At 38.9% G+C, this 17,622-nt stretch overlaps 1 protein-coding gene across 6 annotated transcripts in view; it reads left to right on the top strand.

The window, feature by feature from the left end:
• CORIN (corin, serine peptidase) overlaps positions 1 to 17,622 on the top strand; it is a 136,729-nt gene that overhangs the window by 25,332 nt on the left and 93,775 nt on the right. For all 6 annotated transcript variants that reach the window (XM_054064705.1, XM_054064707.1, XM_054064704.1 and 3 more), the window contains one exon: positions 909 to 1,361. In XM_054064705.1, the coding sequence (XP_053920680.1) occupies positions 909 to 1,361 (453 nt within the window). The remainder of the gene's footprint in view (positions 1 to 908; positions 1,362 to 17,622) is intronic.

The following is a 17,622-nucleotide window of genomic DNA, read 5'->3' as shown; positions in this document are numbered from 1 at the left end:
ATATACCCTGTGTTTCAGATGCCTTGTTTATTATTTGGATTATTATTATTAGGATTAATCAAATATTTCAGTAATATTCACAGTTTTAAAATAGATTATTTTACTATTTAGTTTGAATTCCCTCATGCTTGTGGGATGCATCTCATTAGTGTTATGCAACTGTTTCGATTTGTGTACTATAGTTACTTGCAATTGTTCAACATACGCAACTAAGCAAAGTCTGTGTTTGTCTATGATACAATAAATGAACAAAAATCCTAATACAGCAAGTGCCTAACATTTTGGATACAATTATATATTTAAAATCCAGTATTACAGAAGAATGACAGAGAACTCATGGACCTATATTTAGCAGTGGTGGTTAAATTACATAATCCTATATAGAGAAAGCAAACTTCTTTCCACTTTAAAGATAGTGAATATAAAATATATTAAAAATTCATTTATTCCCTTGGAACTTTGGAAGTAGCTTTCCGAAGATGATGGTACTATGAAAACAAGAGATGGTGCAATTCAAAAAGAGGGGAAAAAAATATTGCTAGTCTTGATAACACTATGGTAGAATGAATGATTATTAGAGCTCTGCAAAATGACACTATAGTTACAAACACATAAGAGTTCAGTGACCTACTAGAAGTAAGATTAAAACATCTTTAGTTCATGCAAGCGTTTATTTGTTTCTCTATTTATATGTCTCTTTATCCTTTAATAGTCATAGCTTTTGTTTTGCTGTGCTACTGTTATTTTGTTGCTACATGAAATTCTTAACATCAGTTCTCTTTAATTTTAACTTCGAAATAAACATTTTTTAATTTGTGCTATTATATTTATTAAACTTCATAACCAAACCGATAACCCTTGTCTTTCCAGTTAATGATAATTTTGGTGTTTTTTTTCCTTTCTTCCAGGGGTGTTAGAAAAAACATGCTTCTATTCAAATGGAAGTGAGGTCCTCACAGTTAACAGTGGCATTGAAACATCTGATGCCCTTTCACCAAACACAGCTGAAAACAGTTCCAAGAGTGATTCGACAATGGACCTCAGCACAAGGCCCTATTTGTGGACCACGATGCCTTTATCCCACATTGACCAAACGAACAAGAACTCAAATACATTCAGAGAGACTTTCCAGGAAAATTCATTTGCTCTCACAACTCAAGCCACAGTGCTCAGTCCTCACCCTACATATGATGCTGCTTTGGCAGAGGGCTCTGAAGGCAGCACCCAGCTGTTTGCTTCTGCAGAGCAGGTGACTTCACGGTCTACAGATACATCCTTTAACAAAACAGAGAGGATGACCACTCTGCCAGTATTACATCCTACCCATCCATCTGTGTCACAAAAAATGGATCAGAAAAAAAGTAAGTTTGTATTTTATTTGGCTCCAAAATTCTGACTCAAAAAGTACAGAACAGACTTTGACATGCTTCCCAATGTGTTCCCATGAGTTCTGAGGAATGTGTCTCTTTTGAGAATTTATTTTGTCATGCACATTCCATATTGCAATCAACTAGTTTCTTATCAGAACATTTGATTGACCTTGTTGAGGAAGATGCAATAAATTCTTTCAGGTATGAATACTTACAATGCATTCTTCAATTAGTGATAATCATGCATGCTTACCAAGGCTGAAACCAAGTTATGCAGAGCATATTCAGTTTGTAGATTGAATTTTATATGTTTCTTTGAAGTTGTGTGTGTGGCAAATACTTTCCTGAACTTGGGATGTAATTACAGTTACAACTTTTTCTGTGTTAATAGAATAGCTCTTCTCTAATTTGAAGCAGTAGCAGTAGCAATAAAGTTCCAGTCCTGTTTCTGAGGGCTATGATCAAAATGTCTGGAGAATAATAACAATTAACTGTGTTCAGGTTCTTTTTTTCTTGTTTGATTATGAAAGTAGGTGCATTTCATTAGTGTCGCAGTAATGTTATTGATTCATTATATCAGTATTGGTGAAGGGTTCCCTTATATTGTTTTGCTAACAACTGAAATACTAGGGTACCATCTTAAAAAGAATTTGTTTCGTTTGAACTGCATATCACCCCTTTGCTCTTGATCCCACTAGAACACAAAGCAAAACTTATTCCAGGTCATAAAGAGATCTGAAATAGATGAAAGGAGATAGTAACCTAAAGTGGCACAGTCTATGAAATGTGGTTTTGAAATTTCTATAAAATTTCCTCTCTGGGCCTTTTGAATGGTGCAGGCTGCAGATTCTGTTTGCTAAATTATTATTTTTAAACAGATCTCCTCTTTTTTTCTCCCTCTGCTACCCAAACTCAGAACAAATGTAAATAAATGCACACTTGAATCCTATTAGTGATTAATTTATTTTCCTCTTTTGGTAATTGGTTAATTATCACTGCATGAGGAACAGAGTAGAAGCATAGTGTGCTACACTACAGATGCCTCTAATCCATAGGACTTAAATTAATTAGTGCGGCAAAGGACACCCCAAAGTCAGTGCCCTGATGATTAATGCTGAGCAAAACTGTTAGGACAATATACTGCCTGTTTTTCTTAACTAAATCTTCTTTGATGTGATGTGGAGTTTAACTGTTCTAGAAGATACCGTCTTTGCATTACAGTCTTAGTAACTGAGTAGATACAGTATAGATGTATTGTGTAAGATTTTGTGTTTATATTTGTATTCTTCTGCCTAACTGTTGTATTTGAGATAGCTGGAATTCTGGGAAATATAGATTAAATAGTGAAACATTTGTTTTTTCCTTTTCTTATCATGTTGGAATGAACTCTTTTGAGATTTGTATTTGTGTGTATGGGAGGTGATCTCTTTCCCACCTAGGATGTTGATGCAGGGACAGTACTTCAGTAGCTCAGCATAGCGTTAGGTCTTTATTTCTGAACTTTCAAATATTTGGGCTTTGGTATTTTATAGAAAGGCACTTGTAGCTTATGCAGAAATTGGTAGGTATGTGCTGTATTCTGGTAAGTGCAGTTCATGCCAGCAGCAGTACAACGGTGTATATTCAGTAGGCATGACTACTTGCGATTCTACTGTGAGGTAGCTGCTTCTGTGTAAAGAGAAAGGGTTAAAAGTTTTCTGAATTCAAATCTGAAATAACACGGATTTCTTTAAAAAACAAACCCAGAAACCCATCTCAAACTGAGATACTTCAGGTTAGGTTTTTCTCCATCAGAAACATCAGAGGTTAATATGTCACTAATCAATAACCTCTCCATCTTTGATTGCTCTTTCAAGTGTTTTGTTTATCTGTTTTCATGTGGACTTCACCTTAATTCTGTGTGTAGATACATTAACAATGTGTATATATTTTGGGAATCCAGAAGAATTTGGTCTCCTAACTATGTGTTTCCAAGGCACGGAGGACTAGAAATCAGGCGATTTTGATGAGTACACAGGGCTCCACACTACCTCACTTGTCTTGGCCTCTGCAAATTTACTCCTTACACTCATCCTCAGTCTCTTTGATCTCTTCTTTCCCACTAAGCTTTGCTTCTTGGAGAGAACTCTAAGGTAATAGAGAACATCGTCTGATGTCCACAGGAATTTCTTATGTATTCTCATGTGAAGGGAGACAGGGAATAACTGGGAGATGAGATATGAGTAAGTTTTGAGATAATGGAACTGGAATAGCCTTTTGGAGTAAAAATACGGGTTTTTTTTGGACAAGTTAAAATTAATGACCACATGGGAATGGTGGTAGTAGATGAAATTAAGTCTGTTTTGCTTAGTGTCTGGATCCAACTGCGATCCACTGTGAAGAAGGGAATACTAGGGCTTGCATGCAGAGACACTTCAACATTAAATGGCAGCAGATTCCAGTGTTCTGCAGTGACTCCTGGTGAGTGTTATCCCATGAATTTATGTAATCACATTTAAACCCATGTAAAATAGAGGTTTGAGCTTTTTTAGGCATTCCTTTTAAGGAAATTAATCTCCAGATGAAGCATGAGGCTGATGTTCCATCACCATCAATGCACACTAGCACATCATGCATTAGTACAAGTTTCATCTGGTTTGAATGTGTGGAGGTAAATGCATTTTGTTGATTTATTATAGTAATCATGCATAACTTGGACTTTATGCTGGTTTTATATATGGTGTTAAAAGACAAATGATATGTCTTACAACATAGAGACTGCCAGTACTAAACTAACCAAGCAAAATTCTCTGAACACATTTGAACTGGCATTCATGTGGTTGTAATGTTTTTGGTTTGGTGTTACTATCCCTAGCACTGAATTTGCTTTACTGGTGCACCGCAGCTTCAATAAAAGACATTAGAGCATATTACTAGGAGAAATGTTAAACATTATGACCTTATGATATTCACTCAAGACTTTAAAATAACACAAGTAAGATGTTGCTGAGTTACTAAATGGAGAGGAATGAAATTTGGCACATATGACACCAATTATTTAAGAAGTCTTTGAAGCAGAAGGAAGTTCTTTAACAGAAATTCTAGTAGAGAATAGATCAGTGGGTAAATGGAAGTGGATGATACAGCAAGAAAGAGATGAAGAAGTAGTTTCATTTTATAAGGGGAAGCAATGCCTCGCACATCTATTAGAAAGTTCTTTGAAGGAGTCAGTGAAAATGCTGGTTAACAGAACAGACTTGGCTTTTCAAAATGTTGCTAACAAGAGTGTTCACTGAGAAGTCTTAAAGACACTCTCTTCACAGACTAATTGTTCATTAAAAGACAGAAAGAAAAGTAAGAATAAATGGTTAGGCTCCACAGTGAAGGAGGTCACTGATGGGGTCTTAACAGGGTTTTCTGCTTTGGGAAAGTAGTGAATAGTCAAGCGATAACATTTCTGGTAGTACAGAATTACCTGTCTAAAATAAATAGCTGGGAATCACGTGAAGGTCTCATAGCGGACAGAGTGACTGATCAAATATTTAGGTGACTTTGTGCCAAGAGGTGCAAATGGAGAGGGGGAGACAATCCTAACTATGTGATACAATGCTGGACTCCCAGCTAGCTTTGTCACCAAAAAAAACCCAACCTGACAGCTTGCTGCAGACAACATCCTGGCTCCATGACTGTCAAGAAGGCAAGCAGAGTGTTAGGTATCATGAAGTCCAAGAAGAACAAAACAGAAAATGTCATTACATCAGTGTATAAGTTCAGAAAGATGATAGTAGAATTAGAATAGCCAAACAGCAGGCAACCAGATCAGTAGAGACATGGAATGGCTTAGATGTGAGGAGGCACTGAATAGGAGGAAGACACTGTTTTCCTCCTGGAGAACAGCTGACTGAGGAGTAAGTAGTTTTGGTAGCTAGCCATACCATTTTGAGTGTCCTGGAGAAACAGAGCAGGGAGCAGTTACTCACTGTTTTTCATTATATTGGTGTGCTGAAACAAAAAAAAAAAAAAAAAAAAAGGAAACATCATGGAAATCATTGACATAGTATATTGAAGAAACCAGAAAGTATGAAAATGCTTGGGGAACTTCATGAGGGATTGGTCTGTTGGGGGCTTTTAAGCACGATAGTGCAGTGGCAACCTCTGACTTGTGAAGGCTCAAGATTGTAGATTGCCAGTTGTTGTTATACTTCTAGGTGGTTGTTCCTTATAGTTGCTCTAAATTCTTAGAATTTTTCTTGAACATATAGTGTTGGGCCCTACCAAAGGCCAACTTCTGAATTAAATGTATCCTGTGTTACCTCTCCATTGGAAAGCAAGTGAAGGAATAATTTTTTCCTGCTGAGGGATTTGAGTTTGTGTGACAATATTTAAATGTTTTCTGAAGGTATGGGCCATAGTCCTAAGTCACTAGGATGGTTCATTGGAGAGTTTTGTGATGCCAAAAACGTCAGAGAAGGACTCTTAGGTGAACCAGTAGGCTCAGTAGTGTATATTCATGGAATTTAGAAGTATATGTGGTGATATTCTGTTCATCTGCCAATCAGTGCTTGACAGAAAAAGAACTATGTACAAAATATTAATTATCGTAAAGAGTAAAGGTTGTTTTTCCATGATAAATGTAAGTACACATCTATTCCTACTTTCTTCTCTTTGAAACAAAGTAGGTTGCGCTTAGGCAGTAAAGTGGGAGGGTATTGACCAGGACAGAACTCAAGAGTATGAGATTGAGTGGGATGTTTTGATTTCAAAGCAGACTCCCTGTTTTATAATACTGCTGAACTGGGGAGAGAGGAAAGGAGAGCGAGCGAGGGTTGACATTCTTCCTGGAAAAACATCCTGTGAGCTAACGGAACATGCACTGAGACAAGAGATATTAGTACCTGATTTTGTTTCTTCCACTCACTAATGTTTATAGAATCATAGATTAGTTTGGGTTGGAAGGGACCTAAAGACCATCCAGTTCCAAGCCCCTGCCATGGTCAGGGACGCGTCCCACTAGATCAGGCTTGATTTCTCTTTCTTTCTGTGCCAAAGCCCCCGTTCTTCTCTCCTAGCAGACGGTATAGTAGCGCTTCTGCCATTTCACCAAACCGGTTTCAGTGGAGAACGACCTCGTTCAGCCCCCAACGTGAAAAGTGCCCTGACCGAGCTGCGCTCCGTGCCCGTGCCCGGCATCGCTCCCGCGGCGCACCGGCCGCCAGAGGGCGCTGCTGCCGCTGCCGGCGGCCCCGGGCGGGGCGGGGGAGGAGGGGGCGCTGGGGCGGAGGAGGGGACCTGCGGGGGCAGCAGCCTGCGGGGGGACCGGGGGGCACGCGGGGCTTCTAGGCATTCGCTAGGAAAAGAACGGGATAAGAAGCGAGGTGGATAGGAGTGAAGGACAGGTGTTTTTTTCCAGCTGTGGGTTATTCTGAGTATATTCGACAGAGTGCACGCATCGCGAATGAACGTGGATTTGGTTTCTCTTCAGCTCCTTCCTGCATTTCCACAAGTTTGCAGGAGGGTGAAACTCCCCCGAGCCCTAAACGGTTGCTTGGAAGAATGAAGCAGGGAAGTCCCTCGCAAAAGGGGGTCACTGTATCAGAGGACTTGCTAAGCATTTCCAAAAGCAAAGCGTGCCCCATCCCGGGGCCGTTCAAGGCAGCCTTGATCAGCCTTGGGCAGCCCGGTCCAGTGCGAGGTGTCCCTGCCCACGGCAGGGGGGTTGGAGCTGGATGGTGGTTATGGTCCCTTCCAACCCAAATTATTCTATGATTCTGGTTCCTTGTTTGCATCTTTTACTCTTTTCCTAAATAACAAATACGCTTATTATGCAGGGGAACATTGGCTATTTTCATGTTTCACGCATACCTTTGAAACAACAACTGAATTTATTTGCTCAAGCTAGAGGATATCCTAAGCCTCTCTGTTGTCATTTAACCGTATTTACTTTATACATTAAATAAATGTCTCTTTGTCTCTACCCAGCATTTCTTACTTTGTGTTTGGTGCTCTGCCACTGCTAGAATCTACAGAGAACTAGTCTGGCCCAGCTTTCTGTTGAGTAGAAGAGAGCAATATGAGAACTGCTGTGGGGATAACTGGATAACATGTCACATGTGGTACAGAAACAAGAAATTCCCTGCCTCTCTTTCCCTGCTTTCCCTGCTTTGTGCTTCTTATACCAAAGACTTTTTTTTTTCTACTAAAGCTAACATATCCAGTAACTGCATCCCAAGTAAGACCATAAGCTTGCATCTCCCTAATCCCCCGTCTCTCAGGCAGTGATCTAATAAATCACGTTGTCTTTTCGCATAATTTATGTTTAATTACTTGTACAAGTTAGAATTGACCCAGCTATATAAGGAGTAATAGACCCGTAGTAGATCTATAGGGGTAGTCTTGTCCTCAGAAAAAAAAATTCAAAACATTGTTAAAAAATTATTTTCTCCTGAAGGGAAACCGGTTTTGGTTTTCACATTAGTGTAGAAAAACATAAACAGTGGTCTCCTAAATCCCAGACCAGGAGTTCAGCTGCTAATCTGTGCTAATTTCATGCAGATGCAAGTATGAGTAGACTTATATGATAACTATTAATTTTCTTGGTGCTTGAATTCATGCTTCAGAGTGTCTTATCTTTCAGCAGTAGCTTCCCTTTCTTTATCTCACCTGTACATATATTTTCTCTAAAAATAAAAGAAACAAAGTGAAAAAAGCTGTCCTAAAATTTTAGCAGTGTGGTCCTTTTTACAAAGTGCACTTTTTTCACCAGTCAAAATAATCATTAGAGCAATTCAAGTTCTCTTGTCTAACAGAATTTTAAAATTAAATTAGCAGTTGACGTGGCAAAATTACTGACTTCTAAGATGAACGCATGGTGAATTTTCACTAAATTCAATAGCAACAACCTGGTTTTAGTCAGTTTGCCTGTCCCACCATCGCTTCTTCATATGGGTGCATGGACATAGCTTGGCAAAGGAACCATTAGGTTTCTGATATGTAAGATATATTAGCTGGAGTCCAAAAGATTCTTAAAAGTCATTACTCTCTATCTGGAACATAGAGAGATTTTTCATTACAACTTCTATTTACAAGGAAGAAAAATCTGAGTAGCTTTTATCTCCTGATACATTGCTGCTTTCAGGTAAATGTAAGTTTACCAAAAACTTCAAATACTTGTGTGAGAATTGTAATGAGGTTGCTAACATTTCCATACATTCAGTTCTAGCTAAGCTTGTGTTTTCAATTTCCTTAATAAATTCATGGCTCCTTATTGTAACTGGGTTTTTTTTGTAAATTATCTTCTGTCCAGATGCTGTCAAATGAAACAATGTTCTGCATAAGTTATCTAACAGACCTTAAGTATCTGTTGGGATTAATGTTGTAATGAGTACTGTGAGTAGCTATCACATCCCCCATCGCAATTCCACATATCTTTACTCTTTGGCCTTTCAGCACTGTACTTTACCTCACAGCGGGAGATTCCCTTCTTGGAAATAAACACAATATCCAAAAATTCAGCTCTAAATGACGTTTGTTTGTGCTTCTAGTGTTATGGATGTGTGTACCTTTAAAATTTTAAAGAAGTCTTTTCAGCTTTACACCTTTTACGCATTCCTTATGGGTTTTTACGCTTTGCTACTTGTAGTTTAAACAGGTGTTTGTTGTCAAAACTGAACCATGAACTGACCAAGAGGCTGCAGAATATGCTTAGCCTGGCTTGAAGCCGTCAAGGAGAGAACAGTGAAACAAGGCATATCTTAAAATAATTGGTTGAGAATTGCAGCCACAGACTTCCTTTCAGACCCATCACCTTCTTGGAAACTATTTTAAAAAAAAATTTGTGTGGTTGTTTCAATGAAAATATGATGATAATACATGTTTTGTTCTATATTGTGATTGATTACTTTGTTTGCAAAGGTACACCTTGCATCTGGTAGCCGCATGTGATTTTATGTTTGATTAAAGTTGATCTGCTTTATGCTTCTGCATAGTCTGTTATGGATTATAATAGATAGAATCCAGCCAGATGTGGATATAGAGACATTATTAGTATAAAATGGTAAGATGTAAACTCTTGTCCAAAAATTGAAAGGTCAAAGTATTGATACAACAAAAAGTGATTTACAGTCACATTTTTTGCAGTCATGTGTAATTCAAGAACAACATAATGAGTATCATGATTTGAAATCGTTATGGGGATGGGAATTTGAGAAAGTGATAAATAGCCCAGTACTGTTAAAGATTAATTTAGCTACTAATCCAAGCACAAAATCTGTCTTCCTCACCTGACTGATAGTTTAAAAAATCCTAATGATGCTCTCCAACGAAATAAAATAGCAGAAGTTCATACTAGAAATTCAGAAAAGCTTCTTCACCGGATGGGTAGTGCAGCGGTAGAAGTTGTCGCCCACAGAGGCTGTGTGATCCCTGTTCTTAGGTGTTTTCGAGACAGCCACACCATGTATGTGCTGATGTCAGTCTCACTTGAAGCAGCAAGGTGATTAGAGACCTCTGAAGGACTCTTTCAACCAGTATTTCTGTGATTGTAAAGCATAAAAAAATATTTGCACATAGGGAGTGCATGAGCATTTTGTATGGTTGAAAGAAGTTTCACATTACAGCTTGTTTAATGGTATTTGAGATAATTTTGTCCTAATTTTCATGGGGAAAATTGTTTCTCTCTAACTAATATAGGCAATTAAACAATGAGCAATAAGAGAGAGAACAGAAGGAAGCTGTCTGTATTGATTAGTGGAATTATGTGAAAGAATTATATGACTTTCCGTTCTGGGAAGAGCAGTTGAAGTACAAAGATTTAAAAATCTCAGTTCATGCAAGCAACTTCCAAGCATCACGTTCCTAAGATTTAAATGCAACTTGAACTGACAGAGCTATAGAAAAGTTCATCATAGTTATGTTAAGCTCTTAAACATCTTTATATTAACCTAATCCTTTTACACATTAAAAAAAACAGGATGGTTTTTGATCTCGAATTGCTCAGGCTGTGAAAGTTTGTCAACATTCTTCTCGGTTCACGCTACAATTGAATAGTGTAACTGGAACTGTAAAGGATATCTCCATTAATGTAGATAGCTAGGCTTGTCTGTAATCAGAAGCATTTGGACTCTAATGGCAGAAGCAGAATTAGGTTGCCACCGAATATTTTAAAAGCACGATGCTCAAAAGAAAATTCCGGTGATACAGAGAGGAGAGTCAATAGCAGCCCCTCAGAATAAAGAAAGGGCCCACGAAGTTGTATGTCATGTTCTGCAACACATACTTTGCCAAATGTCCTATCAAATTCAGATGATCTAGGCTGCAGTAAAGCAAAGGATCTTTTACGATGACTATCTATACTGTGTTGAAACAAGCACATGCATATCTCTGAAAATCATAGTTGAGGGAATTTTCCATAGGGAAAAACATTGATTTGTTAGACAGATAAGTCCTTAGTTAGCCAGGGCTTTAGAGATCAACACCTGGAATCTTAAGCTCCGCCTGGAAACCTCCAAGCAGGAAAGTGCAGTTTGCAAAGCGTTGGTTTTATGTGCTTGCGGTGTTTGCTGAGCAAGTGTGTTGCTGTTTCTGGGCAGATTTCACAGGAAAGGATTTGCTGTGTTAATTTTGACTGAAAGTGAGGTGAGCATAAGTTATCATTGTGAGATATGCTTGGAAAAAAGGATCCTGATTTCTTAACAGATCCAAAGAGTAAATTGGCTATTGTAGAAAGTTAATTAACCAGAAACAACTGGGACAGCTCAGGCATAGCCTGTTGAGTATGTCAACTATTGTCAGTCTTTTACAAAGCACTGTGTTTTTTGTTTTGTTTTAAACATAATGGTATTGGTAGATAATGAAGTGTTATTGATCAAGCTAGCATTCATTTTCAGTTACTGAAAACACATTTGTTAAAAAAAAAAAAAAATAAACACAACCAACCCAAAATATCTGAATGCCTGCCTGGGTCCTGTGGATGCTATCATTTTTTAGTCCATTTTTCTTTTAACAAAGCCTATCAATAATAATAAAATCATGCACACGTTTCAAAACAATAGCAAAATTCTGCCCAACCTATTATGCTGTGGAAAACAAGTCTCTAATGATAGATGTAATCCTAAAATTAATTTTATTTTGTATCTTTTTTTAATTATTATTTAACCGTAGGTTCTTAGCAATATGTCTCAAATTTCACTAAAGAATCCTGTAATTAGGAAATGACTAATCAAAATACCAGATCTGGAATACAGGCCAGCTCACACCTCATGGGGGGTAGGTGTTCAGCCTCAGCTTTGGCTAATGAGCTTACCTGCTTTCAGCTGTGCCTGCCCAAGGGATTAGAGAAACAAGTATGTGCTTCGGACAAGAAGGGCAGTGTCTGGAAGCACCCCGGTGAAAGAAGTGAGGCTTCAGAAAATGAGGTGACTTGATGAAGAGCCCAGCCTTCTGCAACATTCCTTGGTCAGGAGAATAACTGAGATGGAATTTATGACTGCATTAAGCTGTGAGCAAGAAGTGTCTGGTGCAGACTGGATGTGGTGTTCCACTGTACAGCAGCTGGTACAGATTGTCTTAAAAAAACATAACACTTCAACTCTGATCTAAAATATGAGTTATGTTTCCCTCATGGCTAATCCCCTCTCTGTGACCTGGGAGGTAATGAATTGTTTTTCTCTCTGCTGCAGGTGGTCAGTAGCCTTATCACCTCTCCCTTTGGTACCCGTGGAGCACAACAGGGAGTTGAGAATCACTCATTCCTTTCAAATTGTATAATTCATTAGCTGAACAAAGTTAAATGCAGAGCAATTGTTTTCAGCTAGTCTTGGAGTCTGACTTCTATTTCAGATCTGCAGATGGGATTTGTTGTTTAAAAGCTTGTTTCCCTCTTCCCCACAAAGCTATTATGGGTCAGCTGGGCTTCATGTAGAGGTTAGAGGTGCTGAGAAGGTGTCTTCATTGCCTTTGGTCAGAGTCATACAGTGCTGTATGCTTCTTATGCGCTGATATTTGCTCTTTCCTTTATGAGCTGACTCTAGCTCTTAATGCTGGCTAAGTTAGCGCTTGGCTGTTTTGGCATCGGAGTCGTTTTAAAGGAAATGGCAAGTGGACGTGGTTGAGAGGAAGCGGTATTGTGCCATTGTATCTGTTAAATTGTCTTATGATATGATTTTCTGATTGTGTCAGTTGAAATAAGGAAAGCTGGAACCTTCTCTTAGAATCTTGCTCTGACAGTACCTTGCTTCTATCTTTAGGCTGCCATGGCTTTTACTAAAACCTGATCTTAAGCCCTCAGAAGATGTGAGTTTGTCAAATGTCTACCTACATGTAAATGTAAAAAACTGAATACTACTCCTCTTGAGGTTATCTTTGTGCTGCGTAAAAGCACTCCTGTTAAGCCTTTCTTTAGGGATCAAGACATTAGGTTTCACATATAAAGTGCTTCTGATAAATTAGATTTCCCTAAATCTGCTAGATCATTTATGCCCATAATCACCTAAAATAAAAGCCATTAGTGTTTTTACTTAAGTGCTTCTTAATCCTTGTTTCCATTTTGCGGTGTACTGTAGAGGATCTCAGTTCTAGCAGAGGAAAAATTTTTATTTTTCATGGATTGAAGAGAAGCTTGTTTGTACATTGTTCACTATCTCTTTGGGTTTTTTTTTTTTTTTTGCATTTTGGTACTGGAAGCATTGCTGTTTGTACACACTTTTTCTTCTGCATTGGCTACGGACAGTGTTTACCAAAAATTTATTGACTGTGGCAGCAGTCTTGAGACAGAAATACTTGTCAGCTCCTCAACAGCGTTTTAGTCTTGTCAAGAGAGGCTGTTAGAAATGGGAGCTTTGCTTTTGACAGTTGCTTGTAATATTGTGCTTTTTATTGTGCACACAGGGGATGGGGAATGGAGGTTGTGGTCAGTCCAGAATAAGTCCTCTCTGCTGCCTCGTCCCGTTCACCCTCTTCCCTGCCGTGGCCTGGGTTCTGTTCTGGCTGCAGTCCTTCCAAAGCAGCTTCCGTGTGGGTCCTGTCTATGGGCTGCAGTCCCTCAGGATAAGCCTGTTACAGCGTGAGTCCTTGCTGACAAGACCCTGTTCTGAAGTACTGAAAGAGTACTCCCTTTTTTTTAGCAAAATGTTTGCTAAAATTAAATTTGTGAAATCTTTGGACAATTCTTCATGTGTTAGACAAGAAATGACCTAACCATTTTGCTATGGTGGAAAAGGGGCAGTTGAGCAGTATAGCTACATCAGACCATGGAATGTAAGCAGTCTGGGAATAACATTGTGGATATTTGAGTTTTAGTGATCTAGTGAACAAAGAGTCAAAATGCAGGGGTCATGCAGCATGATTAAGATTCTAAGCAATCTCATATGGCTCTAAAAATATTTTCTCCATCCACAGTCACTTCTGTTGACTTGCTTGTTAGAGTGACCAATAAAATTGCCAAAGCAACCTAAGGTAGGGAGACTCTGTCTCTCTTATTTGATTGGCAACCATCTATAGTTTTAGCATTTCTTTAATGGAGTGCAGGTATAAGTGCAAGTATATAAGAAGAAGGATACACCACTTTCCTTCTCTTGGAGTTTGGAACCTGCTTCATTTACAGATGTCTGTTTAGCAAGCTTTTTATCTTTGCAGTGTTATAGTGACAGTGTTTCTCAAATTAAATCTTAAGAAGCTACAGGGGCCAAAAGAGCGATGCATGTTGAAAGGGAAGGCAACTATTTAGAACAACACAAGCCTATGCTAAGTTCATTCTTACTCAGAAAGCAGTTCAGCACGTGCTTAAGAGCTGCTCTCGGTAGAGAAGCTGTCTAGCCTCAAGACTGAAATTCCAAATATGCTGAAGTCAGTGCTTTTCAAAAAGTAGTTGACGTGTATCTCCCCTGTTGATTTGCATGAGGTCTGCTGGTGCTCAGTAGTTCTGAAAAATGGTCCATTTGTTGTTCTACTGCTACCTTTATATCCCCACATGGAAGGATATGAAGAGTTTTAAGCAGTTTTTTACTGTCTTGAGCACAGTGTGAAACTTAGGAATTCTCTTAATTACCCATGGTCTGCCAGAGAGGTTCTGCAACTTTTCCCAAACTTGTGACCTCTGAGTTGAGGTAACCAACTGATGCTTATTACAGTAGTGCACCTCTAATTAGACGAAGCTTTAATTTAACACTTTGTACATTGTGAATGTTCGCTGCCTTTCAGAACTGGATGTCTCACTTTGTATATGCAATGATAGAGGTTAAATCTTGATATGGCAGTCTCAAATATTCAGTTTAGTCTTTGAAATATACAGGCAAATAAAGTTAAGAACACTGTTAGTGATGTTTTCATTAACATATGTAATTTTGAATTGGTTATAAAGCAAGTATTATCCTCTCATTTAGATAATTTACTTTTGGAAGAATGACTAGATATCCTGGTTACAACAATGGATTAGTGTGTAATTTAGATAAAAATGCATTTGCAGCATTTGTATGCTGAGTGTTTCAGCATTCCACAAGGGAAAAAATGGAACTGAGGGATAAGTGACATAGAAGATTAATGGTTCTTGAGGCCTAAGTAACAATGCCTCCCCCCCAGCTACTATAAATTTTAAAATCAGCACAAATGATTTCTATCTGAATAACTTACACCCACATAAGCCTTTTTAAATTTCTTGTGCAAACAGTTTAAAAAAATCGTATCTAAACTGTAAGCTGGAAAAACTGGATGAAATCCAAGTAGAAGAAAGTAACAAAGAAGCACAAGCAAGGACGGATGTTGTGAAAGGTAAATTGCACTCAGTATAATTGCAGTCATCATTGAAGGGTAATATGCAGTCATTATAAGTACCAATTGTCATGGCTTTGATAGGGGAGAAAGTGTATAAATAGGAATGTATGAACTATCTGAAAATATGAGCCCTATTGACAATACAAGATCGTAAAAAATATAGAATGAAGCTGACATTGTAATACAGAAAGTGCAGGGAAGCTAAAGGTGGAAAATGAAAGGAAATGTAAATACATGGAGCTTAAGTCCTATAAAGAGTAATTTCCACTGCATCCAGAATAAGAGAGATTCGGGGGAGAAGACAGCAGGGGTCTCCAATAGATGGCAAGAATAATTCAGACACTGAAGAGCTTGAAATTGCTGAAGAAATGAAATGCATTCTTTGTCTCACTATTTATAGTGGCAAATTTAGGACAGATGTCTGAAAGACGAGCATTTTCAGGAGTCTTTAAGGGGAAATAGTAAGGGAAAGCAGAAAAAGAAAAGAAGTCTTTAACTAGCTGATTTAAAAACAAAGCTGAGTGAACTGGATCCACCCTGAAAGTATAAAGAAAAACGTGACTTAGTTTCACTCATATATTTTGAATAGCACAGCCAAACTGCCGTCTGTGAAGTCACTTTATTGATTTAAAATTGTGATTCGAAATATCTTCTGGCACAGCCAGTTGCGAAGTAGAGTGCTTTTTGGAAGAATTGAAAACTTTATACTGAAGGAAATAGTACAAATGGTACAGAAATGTTGATCAGACCAATCACTGAAGACAGTATTTTTTTAAAAGTATTTTGTTCCACTGTTTTATTTTCATTTTCTGTCCACGTTATATCTTGCTCCAATTGATACTTATTATAATGAGTGTAGACTGACAAAGAGATTCATCAGGATTTTATCCTGTAAGAGGAACTATCTAAAGGATCTAATTTCATTACTGCATTTTTCATGTGTCCCTGTCTCTTTCTTGCTTCTTCCTAGCTTCCTATACAGAAAGATGACCTATAATTGCCCCTTCACTTGGGCTTCCTTTCCGAATTTCACTGAATTTTTTCCGTGTGACTCTGAGTGCATTGTTTCTACTTAAGGTCTGCTTCATTGGCATGGGGTTTATCTTCCCTGTCATGGGCACCTTCATGCAGTGAGAAGCACATAAAGATTATCCTGATCTTACATGGCTAACTGGGATCTGGGCTAGCTAAAGAAAAGCTTTGAAAAGACAGTACAGCAATGCATGAGTAAAAACTAAATCTCCTTTGTAGAACTGTTTTAGTGTTTTCAATTATTCTTTCATGATCCTTGAATTTGAAAAGAAAGAATGTTTTTATTAGACTATGGTGGGTTGCCTTTGGTGGGCTGCCAGATATCCACCCAGCTGCGCTCTCAATCTTTCCCCTCAACAGTACAGTGTGGAGAGAAAACAAGATGAAAAGTCTCTTGGGTTGAGTGAAAGACAAGGAATTCCCTTACCAGCTGCCATAAAGTGTACAACAGACTTGACTTAGGGAGAATTAATTTCAGGTATTGCCAATGAAAAATGAAGTTGGATGATGAGAAACAGATACAAGAACTAAAACACCTTTCTCCCACCCCACCCTTCTTCCCAGGCTCAACTTCGTGCCTTTATTACCATTACTACCTTCTTCCTGCTGTGATTGGCACAGAGGGGTGGGGAATGGGTTTGCAGTCAGCCCTTAACAGTTGCCCTCTGCTGCTGCTTCCTCCTCGTAGTTTGCCCTGCTTCACTGTTGAACCCCTGCATGGGCTGCAGTACCCCCCAGAGCAGCTCCCACCTGAGTCCTCTCTATGGCCTTCAGTCCCTCAAGATGAGCTTGCTCTAGCATGGGTCCTCCATAGGCTTCAGTTCCTCCAGGACACATCCATCTAGTCTGGCGTAGAGTCCTCCACAGGTTGCAGAGTGGATGCCTGCTCCACCAGGATCTCTTCTACCGGCTGCAGAGGAATCTCTGCTCTGGTGTCTGCAGCACCTCCTTCCCTCCTGCTTTTTTCACGTCGGTGTCCACAGGATTATTTCTCGTACTTTTTTTTCCTTTCACTCTCGCTCCCGTAGCCAGTGTTTTGCCCCCTTTTTAAACGTGCTTCCCCTGAGGTGCTGCTGTCGTGGCTGAGGGGGCTTAGCTGTGCCCTGTGGTGGGGCCGCTGGAGCTGGCTGGAACTGTGTCCAGCACAGGACAGCCCTGGCCTCTCCTCACAGAGGGTGCCCTGCAGCCCCCTCACCTGATACTGGGAAAGCTGGGAAAACAGGCAGATTTTGGTAGGCATAATCCTCTCATTAAATTGTGTAAGAGGAAGCAAAACCCAGGGAAATGGAGAGAGAGAAATTATATCTAAATTTTATTTTAATGATGAGAAATTAATTACATCCATGAGAGACAAATTAGTAGTTAATATAGTGAAAGCTTTTGGCTGGAGGGTGATGTATATGTTTTAGCTACTGGTGGAACCGTCAAGACCAGAAGATGCTCATCTTCTGTTGTCTGAATTTTCCCTTGACAGAAA

The sequence above is a fragment of the Cuculus canorus genome, chromosome 4, assembly GCF_017976375.1.
Source record: "Cuculus canorus isolate bCucCan1 chromosome 4, bCucCan1.pri, whole genome shotgun sequence".
NCBI lineage: Eukaryota > Metazoa > Chordata > Aves > Cuculiformes > Cuculidae > Cuculus > Cuculus canorus.
Note: the sequence above shows the minus strand (reverse complement) of the source record. Positions and strands in the feature narration are given on the sequence as shown.